Source organism: Xiphophorus couchianus, chromosome 22, assembly GCF_001444195.1.
Source record: "Xiphophorus couchianus chromosome 22, X_couchianus-1.0, whole genome shotgun sequence".
NCBI lineage: Eukaryota > Metazoa > Chordata > Actinopteri > Cyprinodontiformes > Poeciliidae > Xiphophorus > Xiphophorus couchianus.
This window is the reverse complement of record NC_040249.1, coordinates 15,262,302-15,289,444: the sequence shown is the minus strand read 5'-3', so window position 1 is coordinate 15,289,444 and position 27,143 is coordinate 15,262,302. Positions and strand designations below refer to the sequence as shown.

Here is a 27,143-nt window from a genome sequence, read left to right as displayed (position 1 = left end):
ATGAGAGGTTGCAAGACAAAAGTCTTCCCTCCAAAGAAAACATCTGAACCCAGTTAACTGCTCCAAAAGCCTTGTGGGAGAATGAAAAATCCAAAGTATATGCTTGACACAAAAACAGTGCATTACTAAAAAAAAAATAACACCATGCCCACTGAGAAAGAGGAAAGTGGAAAATCATGCTGTGCAGTTACTTTTCTCCAGACACAACTAGATGTTTTTTCAAGATGGATGAAAATGTGAGCAAATGCTATTCAGTTTTGCTCCAACACTGAATAGCATTTTTAGTTTTGGTGATGAACCCAAGAGGGATTTTATTTTTTAGCTTCACTCTGTGTCAAATCATACATCCAAAAAAAAATAATAAAAAAAAATCTATCTATATATATATATATATTCAAAGTTTTACTTTGATTTAAAAATGTAAAGAAAGAATGTGGAAAGCAGTCATTATGGCTACACTCCTCATCCGAGACGTTTTCAGCGCTAAGTTCCATTGAGCAAGACAGAAAACAAATTTAGATCCTTGCTCCTTTCTGCCAATGAGGGTTTTTGTGAATATCAAACATGTCATTACTCATTCAGGCAAAATCACAAGTTCTAGTACCAAGAGCAACCGACCACACAAAGCACTGATGTTAATGTGTGCAAGAGTACGGAAATAGAAACATGGCACCATCTTAGTCATTGCTAGATGTGACATGATAAGAGCGGACAAACACAGGGAGTCAACACTCAACAAAAACAAACAGGCTGCACGTTATTCTAACACAGAGGGAGGCCAGTCTGTCAATACTGTGTGTACATCACAGTGGGTATGTGTCAGATTAATATATATCACTTAGATTAAGTTTGCTACACTTAACAGCATAGAGCAAAGAGGCCTCGGCCTGGTGGTCTCTAAATTATCTCCACCTCATCGTCTCTTGCTTGCAATGCAACGCTTCATAGTTTAAGGTTTAAATGATTACTGCAGCTGTGACTGCTCATCATTATGTGATTAGCTCTTCCTATGAATAACTAGTTTTGATGCACACACAGCTGTTACACATTGGATGACTATTATATTAACAAAATAGAGCATATATACTGTACATGTAAACAGAGAAGACCCAGAAATGCAAATGGCAAAAATAAATAGTATTTGAGATAACATAGTATTATGTTATATATTAAGATGCACCTGTATATATTGAACATAAACAGATTGAATTTTGGTCTTTTAGGAAACTGAGATGTTTCCTCAGAAACTAGGTTTAATTTCTTCCTTTCAATCAATGGATATTGCTGGCATAGGAAGCCTCTGGAATATGCCTGATGTGACAAAGAGGCTTTTTTCCCCTCTCCTAATGCATAGACAATGTCTGTGCAGGGTAATTCATTTCCATAAATCCATTTAAATGAACATTAAAATCAACCACATAGGAAATACGATTCAAAAATTATTGAAAATACGTGCAAAGAAAGGTTGAGCTTGTGTGTGACAGACACACTTACGTGCTTGTCAGTAGGTGGTGTGTGGTGATGATGATGCATCTGAGAATGCATAAACCAAATCCTAACTGTCAGTGAGAGAGATAGGGGTGACAGGTCAGCAGTTTTCTGGAGGTTTTCTCTCCATCTCCTCTGACAGCTTCCAAGACGCAGTGGGCCACCGGGCCACACCGTCTGCCTGAGTCTGTCTCCTCTGAAGTCTTTCCCAAGTAGATCAGCTGCTGTTTCAGAGCACTTTGTCTTGACCAGGTCAAGGACAGACTGTGTCTCCTCCTTTCAGGAGTCCACAGCCTCTTTGGCACTGAACTCCTTCACTGTGCTAACTAGAACAACAAATAGGTTAAGTATAGACATTTCTGTTCTCAAAATGCAATTCTTGTTAAATAAGCACATTTTCAAAGAGAAATTTATTATTTTTTGAGACAGAACTAACAAACATTTCAATGATTAAAATGATCCAATAACTGTTTTTCTGTAGTGTTTTATTTTTCATTTATAATAAATCATCTGTTGTCGTTTTAATGCTCAAATACACGTGCACATAGTTTTTTGTTTTGATTTTTAAGTGGACTTTCTCAGTTGCTGTTTCTGATAACTGCATAGTATGTTTTTTTTTAATATTAACATACTCTGATGCTGCTACTACTTTTGAATTTCCCCACTATGGGACAATAAGGGATATTTCAATTTCTATTTCTTCTACTTCATTGTGTGAAGAATTATTTGTGTTTAGGATTTGGCAGTATAGTTCTTTAAATACAATGATCTTCTTCAATCAAGAACTCAACTGCATAAATTTACAGAATAACTTCAATACTGCTCAAGCATGAGAACTTCTAATTCAACCTTTTTTTCTGTTTTCTTCACCTTCCTAAACACTAAGGTGAGTTGGGTGTCCTGTTGTGGTTTTCACTTTTGCTGCACAAAGTTCGCTGAACTTCACACACGTTTTGCTTGCAATTTTATATTCTTAGACAGGGAAAAATCGACTCTGCCATATTGATGCGTCAGGTGAAGCTGGTGATATGAGAGAACTCAAGAAAAATCAGAGCTCAGACTTGCTTGAACTGATAAATACCAGCAGCACTATCACATGGGGGGCCAGTAATGATGGGCAGATGCTACACCAATTACCAGATAAGAGTATTACTTTTGCCATGTCTCAGCGTGTAGACACCCTGTCTGCACTGATGAAGACAGAGAGAACATACAAGTTTCCACTAAAAAAGGCCAGAACTAGAAATTCTTAAAGTTTCTTGTTAAAAACAATCAATGCCTGTTGGTAAATTATTTCATGAAGTGCATGTTCATTCATTATAATTCCCTAGGTTGCCAGGAGTAGTAGAGCGTATACAAGTAGTCAATAGGTGAGACGTAGTTTTTCTCTCGAACAGGCAGGTACTATTTGACAAACACCTGACACAGGAAACTATCCGTGCTCAGTTTTTCTTAAGACCTTACAATAATTCACACAATGAACAGTAAAGATATTAAATCACTGCGGCCACGTTTTAAACTAAAACCCTTCTTGTTGTAAGATAATGCAAATGACCTTGTCTACTACCATAATCTGTAATTGCATTCTTTGGATTTGCAATCCCCTCCGAAATTTGATTGTGAGGAATGTCTGTAGCAAGTGGAAGCTGTATGTTTCTATTCTTTTTTCTTTTCTTTTTTAATTAAGAGGGACAAAGTTAAGAGATAATGAGATGATTTCCTGACATTTGACTTTAGTTTATAATCTGCATCCAACTGGAATGGTTGTAAATCCATTCATAAACATTTTTCATTGATCTGCAGATCAGCACAACCTTCTGATTTTATTCTATTAAACATTAAAGATGTGTCTCTCAGGATGCTATCAGCTGTCTTGAGTTTGTGCAACATCTGCACAATAAGACTAAAAACTGGGCAAGTGCAACACACTGCATGGGAATGTGTGATTAAGATGAATGCCTCTGCACAGAAATAAAGGGGTTTGTGCAGTGTATTGGATGCTTATTTGGCAAGGAGTAATAGTAGCATGGCTGACCAAAATGAAATCAGCTGTGCAGCTACACAGTGAATAAATATTCAGTAAACTTTGGTGATGTACTTTACCGCTAAAATGCACTTAACTGCAACCTCAAACACATGAAAGGCTGATATCTTTCAGAAAGCACATTAAAAAAAAACACATCCAGTGGAAAGGAAGGGTAGCCCTGACCCTTCCAGGACGAGAGCCATTTATGTCAAAATTTCAATATGCACAGGGCTAAACTGAAGCGCTCAATGCATAAATTGCGACTGTGTGACTTCAGCTGTCTCTGTACTCTCAAAGCGCAAGCTTCACTCGATTCAATTCCTTGCACTGACAAAAGAAAAATGGATGTAGGTGTGTTTTAAGGGATGCTATTATGCTGGAAACTATACGGATGCACCTATTATGCTGGAAACGCTATGGATGCCTTGCAACAAATAGGTTACAGTGATTCACAGCATCAAACTTCAGTCTACTACCGACATATTTTTTGTATAATTTGGCACTTTTTATATAATTTGTCTGGCCTTAAGTGGATGCTATTTGCTTAAATCAGATATTCAGTCAAAAACAACATTTTGAGTCCATTACACAACACACAATCCAGTGAAGAAAGCTCTTTGACGTGCACCCACTTTGGCTGACATACCGATTGATCTGTGTGTGCTCTCCAACTTTGCTGACAAGAGATAAAACCGTATTTGACTAGTGATGCATATACAATATGTTCTTTAACTGTGTTACCTGTAAGTCCAGTTCAAGAACAATTTGGTTCTGTCTTTTCCCTCTTCAAAGCAAGATCTGCATTTGATCAGAGACTGTCTTGCATATTGCTGATACAATAAATAGATTAATTAATAAATAAACATATCGTGTGGTCTCATACTGAAAATTTAGGATAACTTCTTTTACAAAAAATACTTGCCATACTAAAAGGTGTGCATAACAACTTCTAGAAGTTTAGTTGTATACATATTGGCTTATGCATTTTCTAGAAAATGTATGCAGTGTTTAATGTATCTAAACTTAATTGTAATTTATGACATTTTAATTAGACTGATATCTTTTTTCACAGAAAAAAAACAACAACAACAAAAAAAAACAATTCCACAGGCAGAGTAATTTAGTTTTGCCACTAAAAATTAGCCTGGACCAAGATCCACATAGCAAATGTAAGTATTGAAAAGATTTAATTGACTTGAAATATATACCAGAGCTTTGTAACAACCCATTCAATTCACAGCAAATAAAATGTGTGTAGTGAAATGGTACACCAATTAAATATTAAACACACAGGAGGAAATGTATATACCAAACAGCATAGAAAGTCAAAAAACAACAACAATGACCTGAAACTCATTGTTTCAGGTCACTGGTCTGTACCCTCTGAATAGCCATTCTACAGTATCATTAATTTATTTTCCCCCAACTCATTTTAACAGGAAAGAGGCCATAAATCGTTGTTAAGCAGTTGAGGTAAACACAAGCAAGCAAACTTCTTTTTTTCAATGATACTTTACTGCCATAGTTCTCCTGGGGTTCATCTTCAATAGCCTAAGTTTATGAGAGAGGGGAATATGCACCGTGCTATTATGCCTCCCAATAGAATACTTTGGCTGAGACACTGTATCAACACTTTAATTAGTATTGTTTGGTGGAGGAACAAAGGCTTCTCACCTCAAATCAACATGTCCCCAAAGACTACCAATTAATAAAAAACTCCTCAAACATTAAGATCTCATCACTGCACTGTATCTGGGTAACTTCTGCATGAGATTCTAATCAGCAGAAAGTGCTGGGAAGGAAATATACTGTATGCGGAATTCAGCTGCGACTTCATCAAGGTATCCAACAATGTAAATAAACAAGATTAAATTAAATAATAGTGTTCATAGCATTTAAAAGGCCCCCAAAAAACATACTTTCCTGGAGAGTCATTTCAGATGGAACATAATGCAAATAAAATCTTAGTCATGTATTTATATGTAGGCTACAATTCATAATCCTTCAAATATGAAAGTTGTGCAAAATTTCCCAAATATAGATTTTTTTCACTGAAGTTTTAGCAGACTTAGCTTCCAGTTTAGAAAGTGAGACCTTGTTTCCATGCCAACAGCCTTTGCCCACATATGGACACTGCTTTCCCTTTGCAAAAACAAAAACAACAACAAAAAAACAAACATTAAAACTGGACAATCAGTTACAATAGCACATCATTAAATCAATCAGACAGGATACTGACCACCCACTCTGAGCTGGAATAACTACTGCCGCAATTTAAAAAAAAAAAAAAAAGAACAACTACTTAACGTGGCCTGACATTGTAGAAAGACTAAATGATGCACATCTGAAAACAGAAAGCAGTCAAAATCTGCATATGGTTTTGTAGCTACTGTGAACTACTGCAGAGGAAAGCTGAATTCTATAATTTGATAAGTATGAAACTGGATCTAATATAACATTAAAACGCTTTTAATTAGGTTTATATAACATATAAAAATGGTGGTAAAGTGTAACCTGAACCCTCAATTTACACATCACTATCTTTTTCTGAGGCACTTGGGCAATAGAGCTGGTTCCCATGACTGAGGTTTAAAATACAAGTGTTTAAATGGGTATTAGTACATTAGAAATAAGCACCTATTTAACCATAGATACAGATTGGGTCTGTTAGGTATATTGTGCAGGAAATTAGACAGAGTGATAATTAGTGAACATTTTCTTGCAGTAAATTAATTTTCCCCAACTCACTCATAGTGTTTATTGATTTTATTTAAGTACTTATTTAGAAAACCTCTAAAGCACAGATAGAATCTTCTGTTGGAACACATTGTTGATCATTTTTCATTTTGAGAAGTAAACAGGTTAATGTGAGTCCAATACAGCATGTCCCCAGCCTAGTAGTCTTTATCATAGCCATCATTTAACTGTCAAACATATAAATAGTTAGTATAAAAGTTTCTCTGAGGAAATGGAATAGCAGTCTTGCTATCATCTCTGCATAGCCTCTCAGCTGATCAGTTAAACTTTACACTGAATGCGCTACAATTATTGCAAGCATCCTTGCACATTTGAGTAAATGTCTACTGAAGTGTATGCACAAAGGCACTTAAGACCGATTCTCTCTTATCTTAAGGCAAAAAGTCTGTTTAAAGCTATGCCAAGCGTTCAGCACACAAGAGACTCAAAGGTTTTAAAGCCATAGATCTGTTTGGCTGAAATGCAACAAAAGTGGACCATATCCCGGGCACGGATAATATCACTCCTTTCCTCTGGCATCATTACTGGTATGGGTGTCTGCTTATATTTATCAAAATCAAAATAAATGGTCTTATCTCTGGGTGTTTCTGGAGCACAGATACTTGTCTGGCTTTAATCAAGTCTCCAGACAGCTGTGCTTTAAAGCACAAAGCCCTTATTCTACAAGGAGAAAAAATATTTAAAATTTACAAGAGGCTATCTAAGGCAAGAATAATTGTCCATGTAAATGATTTATTGTAATCTTTACTGGTCCTACTAAAACAGGATTTGCTGCAATGATGCTGAGATGGAAATTTCTTTAATACATGTGTTGGAATACATGCATTCTTACATTTTTAATATTGCTAAATTACAATAATTTGATTCCTAGCTTATCTCCTTAACCAGTTAGTTGAATTTTCTGCATTTTAGGCCAATGCGATAATCTCTCGCTTCTCTGCAGTGGAAGATTAGAGAAGGGATCAGAAGGAAGGAGGAGGGGTTTTAGGAATGTGGAGAAGAAGTAAATATGATTTTTTATATATGTATTTCTTTTGGATAATCGCATACTAAATCGTGAATGTGGGACATTTGATGAATATGCTCAGTGTAGATGGACATAGCAATGTCCACTACCTTAAAGGCACTGGGTCTTTCCAGGGATTGGCACATCTTTGCATGTTCAGCTGTTGACAACGGACTCAACACAAACACAGTTTTCTATGTTGATCTAATATTGACGTGCCACTAATAGCTGTGACAATAAAACTCAGAGGAGGAACGACCAAGCAAGAGAAAAACTACATAACGGCCAGGGCTGACCCTCAACCATGGCCTCTCCTCGATCCAGTTTAGTTCAACAACAAACGCCACTCTGTCGCTGTACATTACCCTCAGATGCTTGACCACTGCAGGCTAATTCCCTCAAGAAGTCCAGATTGGCGCTAAAGGCCCCCTCTCACATGCACATGCACAAACAACATGCAATTTTCTAAATGCAATCTAGAGAAATCTATAAAACCCCAGATGACATTACAGAGAAGACAAAATGCACCACAGCAGCTACTCCACATGCCTAGTATATTCCAGTGTCTGGCTTTGTAGATGATTATCAGCATAATTTTGCTATTGAGAACAACAATATATGAATCAACCACAATAAGATATATATGTTTTTCTTCACAAGTCAATTTTACTAACTGCAGTGTTTTCAACAGTATGTTCAGTTTCTCTTATTTTGGCAACATAAGTCTGCAGGGACATGACAAATTTCCGATTAGCAACATTTAGAGCGCTGTCATTCCAAGAATGGCATTTTCTGAGGAAGCGAGTCATAATTGTCAGGCATGACTTGCATTGATTACCATATCTTTTTTTCTTTTTCCTTTCATTTTTACACCGATCGTATGTTTATAGGAACTAAATTTGCTTCTATAAATATAAAGGTTAAACCTTCTTTCCAAAGTCTGAGTATGTCACTTGAATTTAATATTTAAAGGTGATAAAAAAGGTGGCTTTCTTCACTATTTCATCACATTGCTAATCAATTTGAATAGAAAAAGAGCAGCAGTGTTCTCATAAGCTAAAATGTTTTGTAATAGAAACACAGAGCATAACTAAGAGGCATTGAAGAATGAAATGCAGTGATTGCAACATTTGGAACAATTGCTAATATTTTAGGCAAATTTAAGCAAAACCTCCTTAGTGTGTGTGTATTTTAAAAAAAAGATAGCTCAGGGAAAACTCAGAAGATAAAAAATTGGGAAAAACTCAGATGACACAGCATATATTCATGCAAATATGAAGTTTTATTTTGCCACAAGTGTCAGGCCAAAAATTTTGAATTCACTCAGAGAAACTGAGATTTCAGTCCAATACCAGTTTTTTTTCTGCAAAGCAATTTCCTTCAATTTGATAGAAAAACACACTTTTTCTTATATTTCAGAAAATTACATGATTGGTCTTATAAAAGAAGTGGACTAAGCAAAGTCCGCCAACATGTATATGTCACATGTGCTGAATCTGGATTTCTTAGCAGTGTAGGAATGCCTTCTACACTGCAGCTTCACCGTGAGTTCAAACGCTGGGTCAACAATTAGCTACGAAACATCAAATGCAACTGCAGTAAAAGTTTGATTAAAAGTTTAGAAGTAACAAAAACACTAACAATGAAACTGCGTTTTTTTAAGGTTTTATTGGCACTACAGGGTTTTATGTATTAGTAGCTTGACAGGAAGACGGGCAGAGACAGAAGGGGAGGACATGCCATACATGGCCCAGGGCCGGGAATCGACCATGGAACAGCAGCGTCAATTACTGTAGCCCAACTGAGCCATGAGCCATTAGGATCACCCGGTGACCCCAATAAAACTCTGTTATTGCTTCCCTTAGAGCAGCCTGGAATAGTTTTACCTCAAGCTTGTACATATTAGTAATTTGCTTGTTTAGTCTATCACAGCAGTGATGCTAATCACTCACAATAAACAGCAAATAAGGTTGTCATTCTAGGAGCTAACCTTTTGGAGCATTTAAATCTGGTTAAGCGGCTATGATTAATATATAACATTATTCTCCAATATCCATGTTTAATCGAGAATATGTTTATCTTTGATATTATGTTGTTTGTCAGCAGATCAGTGTTTCCATATAAGAACAGCCAAGCTTTTAAGTTTCATTGAAATATTCAAGAACGTTCAAAGAGAGCAAAATAACAACCTTAGTTGTCTGTGATTATATAATTAGGGAAATATATTTCATTATTTTCTTAAGCAACTATACATCTGAAAGCTATATTACTAATTGTGACATTAATTAGTATCCTAATCAGTTTAAGTTACTCCTTCACTGCCAAATTAGATCCACACATGTTATGTTCTATCATTTACACCAGTAACAATGACTCTAGAGACCTGAAAGCTGCCTATGTGACTTTAATTACAATGTTATAGTTCCTAAGACACACCCATTTTCTCTAATTTACCAGCTATGAAAAGTGTCTATATCAGTTATACTGCAGGTGTCAAATGCAGCTAAGTATGTCATGCTGGTGTGATTAGCATTGATAAAAAGAAAAAAAATGTTTGCAGTTTGATTTACTGTTGTGACTACAGGGAACCAGCCAGTAATTAATGTTTGTTTTACCTTGTGTTTATTCTTGGAGACACAATGCCCAATATAGCTTATGCAAATGCATGTATTACTAGTTAAAATGCATGTTTTCTTAAATGCCCCTCATTCCTATTTCCATATTCCCATAACAATCCAGTAAACAATATAAAACTCAACCAATTCTTGTTGGGGGGTTTTTTCAGACTATCTGTGCAACTTGAGCCATTTTGCATCACTATTTCATAGTTTAGATCAGATTTTCTGCAATGGAAATCTTTCTAGAAAAACTGTACTTTGTGTAAGCCTATGATATCACACATGCCTGCCAACCAATTCAACACATTGGCTTTTTTTAGGTTAGCAGAAACAATTACACCAGTTTTAGCAACTAAAATCAGGAGCTGGGACAGTTCTCTGAAATATAATCCTGCACAAAAATACCCATTCTGTTTCTTAGCTTGTCAGTTAGCTCCATGGGTCTAAAATAGGCTGCACATGTGCAACAGAAAGTAAAGGAAAAATCACAACTTCTTTATCCCTTTAACAGACAAGATGCCATCAATACAAATATTGCTTCACTGTAGCCACATTCCTCTTTTTTGATGCAAACAGAATCTGAGCTATGAAAGATGAGAACAGAGAAAAGCTCTCAAGATCACAGACACCAGAATCTTTTTAGTGCTCTCATTGGCTGTAGATATTTTCTGGGTGTAAGGCTATTAAGGCTTTCTAATGTTAACAAAAGATAGGATCTTATCAAACTAGTAGAAGTGACACAGAATGCATTAACATTTATACTGCTCTGCTCTGCTTTGGTGACATCACTAAAGTGCCTGCTCTCTTCCTTTGCTCCATAATGCAGTTCAGTCCTTTGCCCAATGACCCCTTACTGTGTGAACTGCTGCAGAAAACATTAATGGCCAAACAACCCCCCTTTGCATCTTTTGCATAAGGAAGTACCCTTGCTTTAAGGAGTAGTAGATCTTATCCTAGTTCCTTGAAATTCCTTGCATAAACGAGCATGCAGTAAGTTTAGATAAAAGATTGCTTCACTGCTTTTAAGAGAGATTAATATTACCAAACTATTATAAATGAAAATATGGAATGAGAAAACCTGGATTTGTTTGCTCTATTAACAATAGTCAAGACAATGAATTAATGCACTCTGAAAATAACAACAGAAGATGATTGCATTTTGTTCAACATAATTATTTGTTTGCATGTTAGACTGCTGTTGGTTTTTTCTTCAAATGAACCTAAATGTGGATCTTACTCCCTCTAGTGGTGCATATGACTTTACATAAATAATGTCACCAACACAAAATATATTCTTTACAGAACTACTAAACTAAAGGAATTCAACATGTTAATATTTTATCTATGTTAGCTTCTGTACATAGCAAGTTTTTCAATTTCATATAAAATAATAACATTATATCATAGTCTGATTATTATGTTATATTACAACATCATAATCATGTTATGTAATAAAATCTTATGTTATAAAATAAAATACCATGATCATCATGTTATTTTTATGTACATATGATATTTATGCAATCTTTTATGAGTCCTAATCAACCTTTGATTAGGATCAGCTCATTTACAGATCACAACTCAAACATACGTTAGCATTTCAGGTCATGAAGGCAACATTAACATTAACATAGATCAAACAAGTCATACCAACAGCAGCACTGTTTTGTGTCAAAGTTGTTACTGAATGAAGGATAGCTCTAAAGATAAGTTTTGCTATTTTCAGGAAAAGAGTGTTTAAAATGATGTCAATGATTTAATTAGCTGTAAAAAATAAACTATTTCCTACAGACATGTTTGTAATTCATTTAGAGTAACACTTGTAAGGAAGGAGGATGGCAGAGTGTGAGGGAAGCATAATGTGTTACAGAAAGATTGCCTTGTTCAGATTGTTTTGAGTCATTTGTATCTGTCATGGATTATCCTGGAGTTGTAAATGTTGGCAGCCTATTCAAACGCTCAGAGTTAAAATAGGGTTTAAATTATTTGGAGAATAGAGTTTTATAAATATGATTTGTTTTAGGGAGCTTAAAATTGCATAATGCTTTTGTCTTTGCTTGACAAAATAAAACAGACTTGATACGACACCATTCTCTCACACATGAGGGGTTCCCTCTGATTCTAATATAAATAATTTAGGACTGCCCATGACACCAAGGGTAAAAAACAATATTTTGAACATTGTAAGTAGTAGAACCTGGACTGGTCAGCAATCTGTAAAAGCAGGTCAGAGCTTTACAGAAAAAAAGAGATTGGCTACATATCTCTGATCAGTGCATTTCTAATGTTTAGATAAAGAAGGAAAAGCTTGAAGCTTACCGTCATTACAAAGTGGTCCTCCAAATGTTGTCATGCTGCAGTCACAGCTGAAGCCCTCCCACTGCTGAAGGCACACACCTTGGTTGGCACACGAGTCCTCTTGGCATGTAGTGCTTGGGCCTGAATTGAAAACAAAATCACAGCTTAGTGAAAATAAGACTGGATTCAAACTAAAAACAATATATGTAATGTCAGAAGTATGGATAATTGACTTTTCAATTGGATGTTGGCACATAACAGTCATACACAACTAGCTGTGTGCAGAGTCACATTTTAGTAATTACTGCTGCTATTACTGTGAACAATGTCCACTTTTACCAAACTCAGAATGTCCATTTTTATCAAACTCAGATTTAGTTAGTTAAAAATTATATAGAGAGACATAAAGCCAAAATATGCATTAAAAAAAAAAAAAAACACTTGTAGAAAATAGCTTAAGATCTGCAAGTTTTAGGTTTGGACACTCATTAGTTGTTTAAACATTTCAATTGCATTTGTACATTTATCTATTGTAACTGTTTTCATTTATTAGCATTGATTCGGTTTCAGTTAAAAGTGGACTGATTGCTTTAATATATTGTGTTTTTTTTACTGTTTATACTCAACACAAAATTCATAAATTAGTAACTGTATGACACCGTATTCAGCATATCCTGCCAGAGACATAGAACAGTCAATACATTAAAAACAACCCAGAGATAAAATGACTAATAGTGACCACTTGGTCAAAATATTCTGCTGTACAGACTGAATCCCGGCATGTTGCACGCTCCAAAGTCTACTTACTCGTATGATTAAAAAAAAAAAAAACCATCTACTGTAAATCCAAACAGATTCTATATTAGTCCTCAGACAATATTACATTTCATTAAACACTCATATTTCAATTAGTGGTGGATAATGAATGCATCAAATATAGATTTGATTTAAATGTATGGTAAATACAATGTAGCACTCCGAAGATAATCTAAAATCAAAAAGCATCTTAGTGGGTTATTGTTTATATACTTTGAATGTTAGAAGATGCTACAAAAGATGACAAGAATTGATGGTTGGCAATACTATGCTTAATCTACTCTGTAAAAGTAACAATTTTGGAATTTATAACATACAAAATATATATATTTTTTTAAATCCATGCAATATAACGCTGCTTGGTTCAAAGTAATGTGAGCTATGCAAATACATAAACAAATAAATAAATGAATAAAAAAACTCTTACAAATACAGTTAAATGTTCAGACACTTCGAATAGGACTGCAAAACAAAACATTAGTCCCATAGAATTTTATACAAGGTACTTCAATGAGGTGGATGCCATTCTTGATGCCAGTGAGTCAATGGTACACAAGGCAGTCCTCTTCTGAGAAATTTGGTTGGTAAAAAACTGTGGGAAGGTGGTGGTGTTGGTATTTTTATGTGTGTGTGTGTAGTGGGATGTGGGGGTTGTTATTTCAAATGCATTTGAGGGAAGAGGGGAGGATATCAATTGCCATTATCAGACAGACAAAGCTTTCTACCTTGCAAGTCAGCTTTTGTCAAAGCAACTTTTGTTGGCAAAATAATAGAAAAAGAAAAGGCAAAGTATACAAGCAGTTAGTAAGAAGCACAAAGTTTGGAAAAAGAGGGGAAGACATAGATTGTGAGGCAGGATGCACAAAGTATATTTGTCCAGAGAAAGAGCAAGAGAATAAAACATTAATAAATACAAGAACAGCTTCTCTCCAAACCCTGTTATAAAGTAAAACTAAATAACTACTACTTTTCCTATGAAACGCATAATCCCCAGTGTCTAGCTTTATCATAAACATTTAGCAACAATGCATTGCATCATAATTTCACCTTCACAATAACAAAGAATGTTTTTACTCTATTTCAAGCAATCATTGATTCAGTGTGGTACAAATTGATAATGGCTAGTATGACACGCCTTCACAAGAGCTGAATGGGATTACTTTTGTCACGCTGGAACATGATAAAAGATCAGAAGTACTTAACAGTAACGAGTGGGTGAAAAGAGAAAGTAAACTAACCGACTGAAAGAAAATCAAATATTGTCTCTGGATATGGTGCACACATTAGACTGGGAAAATGATATTCATACATGCAACAAAGGCTTCATCCATTATTCAAAAGGATCGCTTCAGGCCAAATATCTCAGATCCAGCAAGCATGCACAGTGTACAACAGAATAGGGATAAAATGGGAAGTAACAGTGGCAGTACAAATATGGTGAAGAGAATAATCAGATTAAAACCAAGTGAAACAGAAATGATCGCCTCTGGAAGAGTGTCGGAGCCTGATTCATTCAAACAGAATACTAACATGCGTTATGGATGTTAAATTACATGTCACAAGTTACCAGTGTAGCTTTCTTTGTGGCTATGCTTCAGAATGATTGCTGCTTGAAGATGTGTATGTGACTTGCAGGATTATGCAGCATTATATAGTGTTACACCTGATGATATTTTGGGAGAGCATTAATAAACTATTTTAGATGTGTTAAAGGAATTTGCTCTCTTATTCGCTTTAAGTGAAAAATAAGCATTGCTTTATCTATTTATATTCAACCAATGAAGGTAAAAACTCTACAAAGACAATAAACTAAAAGATACTTCCATCAGGAACTGGCTCATCATTTGTGGCCTCTCACCTTCACATCCTCTCTCTATTTGTCCCACACAGTCCAGAGCATCTGACATCAAGTCTGGGAGGCGTCCATTCAGGTCCACTGATGCCAGGCAACCCTGGAAACCCTCCTTGGCATGCACCAGTTTGGGCAGGTCCTTATACATCTCCTTAGCCACCCCACCAATGTAAAGGTTTCCTGTAAAGAAATCAGAAATGGAACAATGCTAACCCCTGGTGGAAATAAAATAGAATGCAGAACTTTCCTTGTCAATATTTTTTGCAGCAAGCTATTGTGCTTTATAGAGATAAAAGAGAAGAAAAGCTTAATAATTGTCAACCTTCCCTAAAAAAACTTTCAAATTTTTATGAAGTAACTGTTCAATGTTATTTATGAGTGTAAGCCATATATTCGGCAACTGCTTTATCTTGCCTCATTATAATGAACATACTTCCAGGTAGAACACCAATTACCCAAAACAATTTGCTTTCAACAGCAGCTTTCATGCCAACAATAAGTAACTCTTTTCAAATAAATGTTATCTAAGGCTGTTTGTCTGAGCACTATGAGCTCTCTGCAACATTTCCACATTGTTAGTTGTGACAAAAAAACAGATGAATTCTTTCTCAAGGCTACCTGAGACCCAGTAATGAGAAGAAGCTTTTGTGTGCCTTTCACCCCTGCAGCGTTTCTCCAACCTGTTATGCATTTCAATCACAAACTTGCTTTTCTCACTTTAAATCACTGGTTCCTCAGCGAAAAAAACATATTTTATACTAACACACTTTCCCCAACCACTTTATTAGTTACACCTTAATAGCATCATTTCCGTTTGCCACCAATGACTAAGCCACATTAAAAGTCACTTTCATTCCCATTGTCAAGCTTTGGTTGAACTTCAGCAACTTGTTTTCACCACATCTAAAATCCAAAGTGCCTTAAGTTGCTGTAATTTGGCTGATTTGCCATATGTGTTAATGAGCATTTGGACTCATTCACCTATAACATGTCCGGTAAGGGTATAAAAATTCTGAACTAACCCTTCAGGTCAAGGTTCTTGGCTCCTGAGGTTGTCTGTGTGGTAACCTTGGTGTCAATCTTGACTGTGTGCAGATTGTTGGTGTCCCGGGAGATGATGACATTATGCCACTGGTTGTCACTTAGGGGTTTATTTGAGTTGCCTTTGATGAGGTGGGCTCCATTCCCCAGGTCAGACACATAGTGAAGATAACTGGAAGCAGATACAGAACAGCATGAAGAAAGATGAGCATACTGGAATAATAAAAATTCCTAATATTACCGGATTATTGGCAAACTGTTTTGGAATTTGACACATTCACAATTCTTTTAGAGATAAAATACCATGATTATTATTATTGCTTTGTAACTGTTTGAGGTTTTACATTACTGAGCAAAAATGTACAACAAATATCTGAAAAATCAATTGGAGATGTGTGTACATTCAAACAGAACTGTATCAGTGTGTGAAGCTCTCTTAAAAATGGCTTAGTCCTGACATTAAAGTAACACCATTCCAGGCTAATTTTACAAGCTGGTTGAATTGTGTAATTAAATTGCATGACTTTATTTGTTGATGTTACTGGATAGTCAAAAATAAGGGAAATTGCAAACAAATATGGGAATATGGTATTTCGGGAAGGACAAATACACTTCTGTGAAGCTGTTTATCTTTCATGTTGTGTATTTCTCAACCTTTTGTTTAGATTAAGCAGCATGGCAAAAGCTGGCTGCCTTCTAGTAAAAACTCTGGCACAGAGATAAGAGACATGTTCATATGTTGTAGCGTACTGGCATTAAAACTGCCATATGTGCAATCATTGTTATTATGAAAATCATGGCCCGTTTATACAGAGTTCCCGAAATAAATAAACCTTGTGTACAGAAGTCATAGTAAAAGTAAACTTTAGCATTTTTTGGAGGGTTGGGGGGGAATTCCAGGAAATAATGTAATATAATAATAAAGATATATAAGACACAGTATATTATGAACATTTAAACAATCATCATGTTTGATGTATTAGTAGCATGTTTCATTTAAACATCCACTGATTATTATTTACAATGGAAATAGGGAGTACAAGGAGATGTACCCCCAAGGATCTTGAAGCAAAATATATAAATGTTTCCAGTTAGAATAACCATTTTTAATAATTAAATTCAGTGGGGACAAGGCAATGATTGAACAGTGAGAACACATATGACAACAAAATCACAACGATTGGTTAGTGCATATGATGAGATGAACTGTTACTGTTCCAGTTAGATAAATATTCACTAAATGGGGTAAGGATTATGTATTATTATCAATTTGAATGGCTTGGACACTAAGAAGTGTTCGCTATGATTGCTTTGTGTGTGTAAGTGAGTCTGTAAGTCATGTGTGTGTCTGTCTAAGTGTGAAGGACCCATATAAGAGGGGCCAGAGTGTGTAAGTATGTTTCTGTGTGTTCAAGATAAGGTAGATGATTCTCCTTGCCAGTGTTTTTACTCTGTTTGCTGTATTTATCAAAAACGCTGGGTCACAGCTGACTCCTTACTCACTCAGGTTTTGAAACCAGCACTCATAAAATGTCTGCACCACACTTGCAGATTCCACTCAAAGAATTTTTTTTTTTTATCTCACAGCTTCCTCTCTCCACTTCCTGTGTAAACAACCATTAGCTTTGTATAAATTCCCACTTAATTCAAACATGACAAAACTAAACAATATTTACATGAATTAATATGAACTGATATGATGCTTTGGTCTTGGCTTCTCTCAACCAGGCTGTTAGCTTTGGTTTCAAGGACAAAACTAATCTATATTCAAACTCACTGAAGATGCCAAGAGAGTTATTTACTGTAGGCAAATATATAACCTTTCAACAAAACCGCTTCTAAAAATTGTAAACTTTGCCCTTAAGAATACAAATTCCCACTTACAGGAATGGGTGCACCTACCCTTTGACCAGTTCCACCACAATGAAGTCATTTCCATCGCCGCTGTTGTAGAGAATGAGACCATCAGGAGATGTGGTTTTAAACTGAAAGAAAAGGTGCATGGAGTAGTAGGCCTGCAGAGTGGTGAGGGTCACATAGCTGGACCGTGACTTGAAGGTAACTGGATCAGCAATGATGTTCTTGAAGCCAATCATGGCATTGAGTTCGCAATAATCAATGTCACCATTTTTGCAGAGGTCAATGTAAGCCATGCCATTGAAGGAGAGGCTTTGGAGGTGGCCAATGAAGTTGGAGGGCACCATGGACATGAAGCGCTTCTCTGTCACAATGCCCGTCTCAATGTTATGAAATTCCAGCTGGGTGTGGTCACCTGCCATTTGACCTTTAATTTAAAGGGAAGGAGGGAGAGAGGATGTCATTAAATGGGGTAAATAAAAGCTAAAAGGGGAAGAGCTTTGAAAATGAAGGATCCACAGCAGGACCTTAAAGTGATGCCATGTGAGCACACTTTTTTTATACAAAAAAACTGAGCATGCCTTCAGAGAATTTATGATTTATCTCTATTTTTTAAACAGAAGTTAATAAATTTTTTATTCAAGGCAGCAACATTTTGCCAAAAAAGAACTTGTGATTTTCAGTAAATAAGCAGGACCTTCTAAAAGTATTCACACCTCTGTTTTTCAGGATTACTCTTTAATGTACATTCACCCATCAACTCATAGTGTGGCCATTACTGTATTTCACAATAGGAATGGTCTATTGAGAGTGATCTGAAGTATTAATTTTCCTCCACACATCTTGCATACAGGCAAAAAGGTTCAATTTAAACTAATCTGTTCAAAAGACCGTCTTTTAGATGTTTTGAATGCTCCCTCTGTGGCTGGTAGAAAACTACTTACAGCTCTTTTACGACTTTCCCTCAACAGTGGCTTTCATCCATCCAGGAAAGAAGACAAATCTATCCTGTCAATAAATTATCTCACCCAACATTAGCCTCTAGGCTACTCCTTGGTCAATAGTTCGCATGTTTTGGTGGTCTTTTATTTGAATATGTGAATGTCAACGGTATTTATATTTAATCTGCACACAGATTTATATTGCTTAATTATCTCACGTCTGCATTGCATTTAGGGGTTTCATAATGAAGTGTGTACCCCACACTTTTCAATGTTTTTACATTAAAAACCACATATGACGAATACTTTTACAAGGCACTGTACTTACCCAGGAACAAATAAAAACTAAGCAAGTGACTTTTTAAAGTTCTCTGCAGATATGCATGGCTGTTTTATTGCTTTGCTGTAGTGGTTCTAGTCTAGGTAGACCACAAGAGCCCAGAAAAGGTGAGAGCCTGTCAAAGTTATTATAACAGAAAGGATAAGAAGTACCTTCCACAGGCGGTAGTTCATCTACCGTCAGTTTCAAACTCTTGCCTCTCCTGAACACACGTACGGTATGCCACTCATTATCGTTCAGGTTCTGACCCGCAAAAATTGTCTCTGGGCCTTTGCCTGTGGGATAGTCCAAAAAGTGATTAAAAACACCCATGCACACACGCCCACACACCCCCACGCACACCCCTCCACACACGCAGAAAGATTGAATGGTAGTACATATCAAAGAGAATCATATAGAGAAAAGATGGAAAGGAAGTCAGAATAATTGAAGGAAACAGAGACAGAAAACATTGAAGTAAACATAGTAAGTGGTCCATTAACTATAGTAAATGGTCACCACCCTGACTTACATTGGCTGCATCATTATACAGGGTACTACATTTCTAAAGTCTCTCTGAGCATTGTTTTCTTTAAATCAGGAAGTGGGGATCATTATTAAGAATTTCTCATTAAAACTCTGACATTTTTGATTATTATTCTTGATCTCTGTGTTTTCCAACCATCACAACTCAAATTAGATTTTAAGTTTTTTCATGTTCCACATGGTGGCAGCAAATACCTTCCAGAACTTTACAATTTAGCAAAGTCCTTTACAAATAATCTCTTTCCATATTGTTAACCCACCAATTCTATTACCTTTCTCTAACCTTCACTATGTGAAATAAAATCTTATTTTAAAAAGAAATTATCTTGCAGAAGAGGCAGTAAGCTTGGAGCTAAAACAAAACAAACATAAAGAAATATAAGAATAACCCTAAAATCAAATCATCCTGTGAAAAATAAAGAAAAAGTCAAAAATATGAAATACAGAATGTGATTTTTTTTTTTCTACAAGTGAAATTTCACTCATTTGATTTCATTAAATAAATGTAACCATTTAGTTGAAAATCATAAAATATTTTTAGCATTCCTTTAGCAGCATAGCAGAAACATTATATTAATATTGCACGAGAGTGACATTGCAAGCAGGCAGAGATGGAGGTGTCGCACAATCACTGTGCCAAAACCCTCCAGGAAAGCTTTAGAGTTGAAAAAAATAAATGTCCAAGTACATGGTCTAAATCTTTGCTATCTTATCTTTATAAAAGACAAAAAAAATTCCATTTCATTTTTCAAATAATTCCAACATTGGCCTTTCTAAAGTCAAACACAAATTAAAATAAAGTTGTTCACGTTTTAAATCCCTGTATAGCTCTGAAGTTCTCATGCTGGGTGAATGTAACAAAACAGGCCAATGTGGGTGTGCCAAGACGATGGCATTATAACTCCCTAGGCTCTGATCCCTTTCACACAGTGGGGAGCCTCCAGAGGGGTGCCAAGTTCATGCACCTGAACCCATTTTTGGTTATTTATTTTCTGCCTTTCTGCAATCTTCAAAGCTTCAATGCAATGTGTATGCAAATGTGAGGGTACCACAGTACCAGGACACGGTCAATCGCAGAGGCACAGTGCTGCTTTATAAGCACTAAACATTGAGGCAGGATTGGAACAGGCGACTGGTGAGGGATTAAGAAGAAGAGATATGAAATAATGGGATGGGGCTGAACTTGAAAGCATGGTTGATCTTTGCTTTCCATCATTCATGCCCTTGGTTCTCCTCAAGGAGGAAGAAAAGCAAGAAGAGAAAAGAGGGACATCAGTTGCATAACATTCACTACAGCACAGAGTGTTATATGATCATTTATATATCTAATATTATTTGGACCTCAGTTTGGTTTGGCATTCTGTCAATAATAAAGAGTCAAAATATTTCAGTTCAGAGTTCATTCAAATAAAGATAGCAGACTTATCATGTATCTTGGCATCAGAAAAAAAATATTACTTGCAAGAATAGATAGATTACATTATTTTTCCTTGATGTCTACCTTTGGATTTTTCCTTTTTTACAAATACTTAATAATTAGCTTAGCGTCTTGGACTGAAAATACATTGATTTATGTAAAGTCCATGAGTCTCCTGAAATTGCAAACTTATTCCAATGAATGAATCAGAAAATAGGTTGGATTGTCCTCCTGTTGGAGCAGCATTCAGCTTTACATGGAGAATTATTGTTCATCACTACAAACAGCAATGGAGGGAAAAGAGATATGTACAGTTGCTATTTTCAGCTAAAGATGCCGATGTTAAAGTTCAACGAACACTCTGTGCTGGTGACAAATTCTTATTCTTCAAGGTAACTGTGGCAACATTGCTTTTACCTACATGTGCATGCTTTAAAAGTTTAGTTTCATACATGCCCTCACATGTCTTCTTGTTTTTATTTTCACAATACCTTATCAGATCTCCTAAGATATTTATGTATATGCTGGTAAAATTGAAACCAAGCACAATTTACTGTGGCTGTTAAATAACTGTTGCAAAGGTCAGTCATATTTTTGTAAATGAAGGCTTGATTAAGAAATACAGCCTCACACAGAGAGGTTATTTAAATTCCGCTTGGCTGCTAATTTATTTGCCTGTAATTGTTACAATAATGGACAACAGAAAGTTAAATGTTTCTTTTTTTTATCATGACCGCCTGTGAGTTCCCAGTTCTGAGTAAGGAGATGAATGATAAAGGGTTTTTTTCAGTGTCTATAGAAGAGAAGCCACACTGTAAATTTCAACATTTGAAATGACTAAAATTATAAACTATTTTTAAAAAACAAAACTTAAAATTTTTGAAACTGTAACGAAAGAAATTAAGCCTTTTAGAAAGCAAATCAACATAACCTCCCCTGCATTCATAACCTGACTAAATGAGTCCTTTATTTTTTATTTCCACATAGTTGTAAATTTCATTGAAAGAATCTCTTAGACCTCTACTAACAATACTAATGTGGGAACAAGATCAATTATAGAACAGAAACAGTTACTCAAAATGATGATAATGTTATTGAGATGATAATCCAGTAAGACGCCTCTATGTCTCCTTCCCTGTTACTACACACAGTAAATCATGGCACCCGTGCCATTACTCTTAATGAATATGGCTGAGCCAGCTGAACATAAAAGCACCAAATCTATCACAAGGTACTTTCAGGTCATATTTTCAGTTAACTGTCAGTCAGTGTCTGTTAACAGTGTTTAAGCAGAAGTGGCAGTGTTTTCTTCAGACAGTTCTGGGCTGCCCCAGGGAGCTTGGGTCCCTAATTGACAGTGATGTGTTCTTTGAGTTGGTGTTGAAATTTTTCATCCGGCAAGCTGACCAGAGCTGCAGTGCCTGACAAGACACATTAATTAACATTGAGGGGAAAAAAAGAGGACAAAAATAACAACCTAGAAAAAATGTTAAAAGCTAATTCTTCATGAGTGGAAATGCACTAGCTTAACACAGTTCTTCCCAAGACCTTCAATTAAGCATTTTCCTTCGACACAATTAGGTCAGAAACTATTAAAGGAAGGCTTACTACTTTCTTTGTTTTTGAATTTATCTAAGCAAGCAGTTCACCTTCTCTATAGAATGGTTAAGTAAAAGAATTTAAATATTTATTTTCACAGTGCAAATTTAAAAAACATCCAACTCATTAGTTAGCCATCTTCTAACTCTTCGTTTTGGTAATAAAATGATTAACAGTGTCAACTATTACCATCAAAGTGACACACCCATTTCAAAATGAAATTACCATTAAAACCTAACTCAGTTTTTCTGACACCCAAATAAAAAACGACAATCTCTATTTATTGTCCTGCATCAGCATTATCTGGAAGTTACAATTCGAATGCTGCAAAGTTAAAATGGCTATATTTCAAACACCAGTGTCAACTCTTTAATGTCACTGTATCTTGGATTTAATAGCTGAACACTAAGACTTTCTGACAATGTTTTTGTTGTCATAACATGATGGATGTTGCAAGCTCCAATTGCTGCCAGCTGAAAGAGAACTGCGACTATTTAGCCAAATCTTCTGATATATTTCCACATCCCTGTTGTTGCACAATTTGTCCACTTTGTGTGAATAATATGTTATGTTTATGCACATAGACATGCATATCTTGAACATATTTTCTTGAAATTATCCAACTCAGTTGCACATTTTTTTTAAATTCAGTTTGCAACTTTTAGTAACTGCACAATAGTATTATGTTGTATTTTGCCCCTACTATACAGTCTCTTATTCTTATTTTTATATTGTTTATCTTTGTGTAAATATACAAGCTTCCACCTGTCTTTAATTTGCTGTTGGCACATCTGAATATTCTCTATGTGTGAAAATTAAAGGCTATTCTATTCTATTCTGTCAAAGGCATAATAATATGGTGATCAGAAGACAAACAATATGAATGTGAACAGATAATGCCTTAGCCTTATCCTCTGTACCGTAAGATGACCTTTTAAGGTAGTGGAATGAGAGAATTGGAGCTTGTCTTCTGCACACAAACACCAGAAGCAATTGAGGATGTATGGGCAAAGCTGCTTTGCATTTAGAAAGATGCTAACAAGAGATCCTTTAAAGAAGCTTGTCTAGAGGTCACATCATCTGATTGTGTGAGGAAGTGTTGTGTTGTTTAAGTCTCCTCTTCTGATCAGGCAATGACCTTCTAGTGCTGTAACACTTACGCCAACAGTTCCAACTTGGCTGTTATCAGAGAACAGTTTATAATTATAGTCACAATGTGGCATAGCATGGAATTGTTACAGTGCTTTACCTGCATGTTTTCATCTGTTTTTTACGGTGAGTCACTCACCTGAGAGGGATTACGTGAAAAAAACAGTTCTTGTATTATGACTCGAGTGAAGGAATTATTAATTTATCACCAGCTCTGAATAATAAATGTCAGGGATATTTTTTCCCCAAAATATTGCAATGTAGCCTCTCTGTTCGAGCGCACACACAAACACACAAAGATGCCTTCCTCCACGAACACCCCAACAGGATCTATTCTCTCTCCTCCCTCTCCATCTCTTTCTTTCTGCTCTGTGAGGCAGGTTAATAGCAATAATAAAATCACACTCTGTATTTCCTCTGTGCTTTGAATGGCCTCATCAATTTACAGCTGCCGTGAAATATTGTGAAAGAAATGAAAAAAAAAAAAGGTAGGGGTTGGGGGATAGCGCAAGGAAATCACCCATGTCTAAAATACCTACGCTTCCATAGCATGCATTTTATTCCTTTCTAGATTTATAAGTGAGTGGGTTCATTAATTAGACACAGCTTGGTGTGTAAAATAGCAGCTGACTGCCATATTCCAGTTTGTCATTAATTCAGGGCTCCCTCCATTTCCTCCACACTTCTAATTATATAAAAAATAAACTACAAAGACCCTTAGCCCTAGATTGTGTGGGGTATAATATGAGACATTCATTTAAACTGATTAAGTCTCCCCAGTTAAAATTGTGTCTTGGTATTTTTCACTTAGAAAATAAGTTTCCCAGGCAACAGAAAAAATAGTGAATATTACAGAAGGAGTAGAAAAAGAAGAAGAAAGGTGAACAGTAACTTACTGGAGGTACAGTTAATCCTGATACAATCTAGATGGGGGGAGAATAGATGAGAGATAAATTCATCTTTCAACGTTACAGCTGCAGACATCATTAAAGCATACAGTCCACCCCTCTGGGGACAAACACACGGACACTGTCCGTCCTCTGATGCTCTCACATGTTGTTGCCTCAAGCTGGAGCAAGCTGGTAAAAGCACTGCTGTGTTGGAGAACCAGAGCAGCCCAATTTATTGCATATTAGAGTAAAAGTTGAGGACTGGATCTGTTAGGCAGAGATTTAGATATTTTATAATGATTGAACTTTTTTGTTCAATAAGATGATGTCATCATGAGAGCATCAGATGTTAGTCAGGGTCACACAGGGCCAACTAGAAGGTTTCCTCATTAATTCCCCCCAGCCTCTTTCATTTACCAATGAGTGTAACTTAAAAACATTATAACAGTTTTGTTGTGATTCATTTTGGATTTTTGTTTATATTGTCTGGCTCATGTATAATATTTCACTACAGGGAAAAAGACATACATTGGTCAAACCTACACTAGCTTAATAAGATGCCACATGGTTTCTTTAGACCTTTGCTGTCATGCTGTTTCTACAACATACATACTCTTGTTCAGCAGTGAATTGTAGTGTTTAAATGTCAAATATCAGTTAATCATACAGATGCAGTTGCTAGATCTAGCACTAGAATGAAACCATTTTATCTGATTTTACCATAAGAGCTTAAGTTCACATCCAAGATAATTGAAGAATTTAAATAATCTCAAAAACTGCACAGAAACAAATGTTTCTACTAGATCGGTAAACGTTTTTTTTTCATGTTTGGGAATTATGTGAGATTGTCATGGAAGGAGTGTGGATGCTGGCGAGTGAACACATTATCACCATCTTCAGAAATAGTTTAATCCTGAAAATGTTAAAGTAGAGGATGGACGATTGTTTGATATGTATGATGGTTCTAGATAATATGAGTTTCACTTTCGGAGGTGCAATTTTTCACAATATGCTATTTTTTAGGATGATCCTGGAGACGTAAGTGAATGATTGTACAAAGTTAAGATGCACAAAATAAGTTTAATGACGAAGCTAAATAATCCTTTTGCTGCTTTCACCTAATGACTCCCTTTCAATTCAGTTTAAAACATTTCAACTGAAAACAGTCTGAATTGTTTCTGCATCAACAGATATTTAAATTAAGATATTGGCATTGTATCAGATAAAAAAAAAACAAAAAAACATATAGCATTTCTAGAAAATGCATTGCATATTGATGTTTAGATGGAGGTTTCGGTAGTAAAAATATATTGTTGTCTTTTGATATGTCCTAAATTGAAATTAGTGAATTGTATCTATAAAGTAAAATATTTGAATTTGTCTCGATGTTTACTTATGTGGAGACAAGACAAGTTGATGCAGTATTTCGGTAATATTTGTCACTGCATGACAAGTAATTTAGATTCTACCAAATAGGCTCTAGTTGTTATCACTTTAACAAATTTGTCACTGATAAAAAAAGCTACAAAAACTGTGTTTCTTTCTCCACTCCTTTATTTGCAAAAGCTGAGCCTGTTCTGTGCTCTGAGAAAGGTGACCCAGATCAACCCCCCAACCCTGCCTTCCCATTTGGCCCTGCTTGTCATGTGTTGTCAACCACAGCAGAAAAGTGGTCGCAAACAGCCAGAGAACAACACAAACCTACCCTTCCAGGGAATGCTCTGCTTTTCTTTGAGAGGGACAAGGAAGACAGCCTTCAAGGGCTTGTGGAAATAAAGTCCAAAACTCTTATATTTGTCAAAAAGAATTTAAATGAAAACAAAACAATGCAGCCCTTTGTTTTTTATCCGAGGGCACCTTTTTGCAGTGGCGGTGATCTAACCTGTCAGGCCTGTCAGTGTGTGGCGCTGTTGCCTTTTGCAGTTGGACACATGCTGTTTTAAAGTTGACAGCGAATAAAGACTCTTCTGCATACACGACTAAATGGCACCACTTAGGGAACCCATTTCTGTTTAGCCAGCGAAAAGACGGAACAGAAGACTTGGGTGGCACTGTAGTGTCTGAAACACATCGAACTTCCAAAAGACAGCTCTGGGATCATTACTTCACAAAAAAAAAAAAAAAATGCCACAAACTCATAGGAGAAGGTGTCTATTTTTGCTTAATGCAGAATCATCCCTCTTTACATAGGATCAAAGCTGGTGGATAATAAGATATGTTGAAAGTATGAGATGTCTGGACCTGTAAACTGCTTCAAAGAATAACCATTGGAAGGACAAACCCAAATAAATGAATAGTGGTGTAAATAAGGACAATGTTTATGTGGTGCACTGAAATAACTTTTTTATATCTTAAAAGGTACCAAACAACACCTTTGAATTAGTCAGAGCTTTCAGAAAAAAATGAGACACCATTATATCACCCTCCAATTGACTTTCCAAAATGATCACATTCATGTAATAATTAATTTTAAAAGAATAATATTCATCTGTTTCCTAGACAGTTATCATATTTAGTAAAAAC

General features: G+C 35.8%; 1 protein-coding gene across 29 annotated transcripts in view; it reads right to left on the bottom strand.

Annotated features, from left to right (window-relative positions):
- The window catches only part of LOC114137983 (neurexin-1a), a 259,399-nt gene that overhangs the window by 120,012 nt on the left and 112,244 nt on the right, over positions 1 to 27,143 (bottom strand). For 25 of the 29 annotated variants that reach the window (XM_028006859.1, XM_028006862.1, XM_028006881.1 and 22 more), the window contains 6 exons: positions 24,627 to 24,653; positions 19,193 to 19,315; positions 17,805 to 18,186; positions 15,884 to 16,074; positions 14,868 to 15,041; positions 12,215 to 12,334 (listed from right to left, as the gene is read on the bottom strand). In XM_028006859.1, the coding sequence (XP_027862660.1) occupies positions 12,215 to 12,334; positions 14,868 to 15,041; positions 15,884 to 16,074; positions 17,805 to 18,186; positions 19,193 to 19,315; positions 24,627 to 24,653 (1,017 nt within the window). The remainder of the gene's footprint in view (positions 1 to 12,214; positions 12,335 to 14,867; positions 15,042 to 15,883; positions 16,075 to 17,804; positions 18,187 to 19,192; positions 19,316 to 24,626; positions 24,654 to 27,143) is intronic. The other 4 variants (XM_028006867.1, XM_028006877.1, XM_028006884.1 and 1 more) reach the window with 1 other exon arrangement.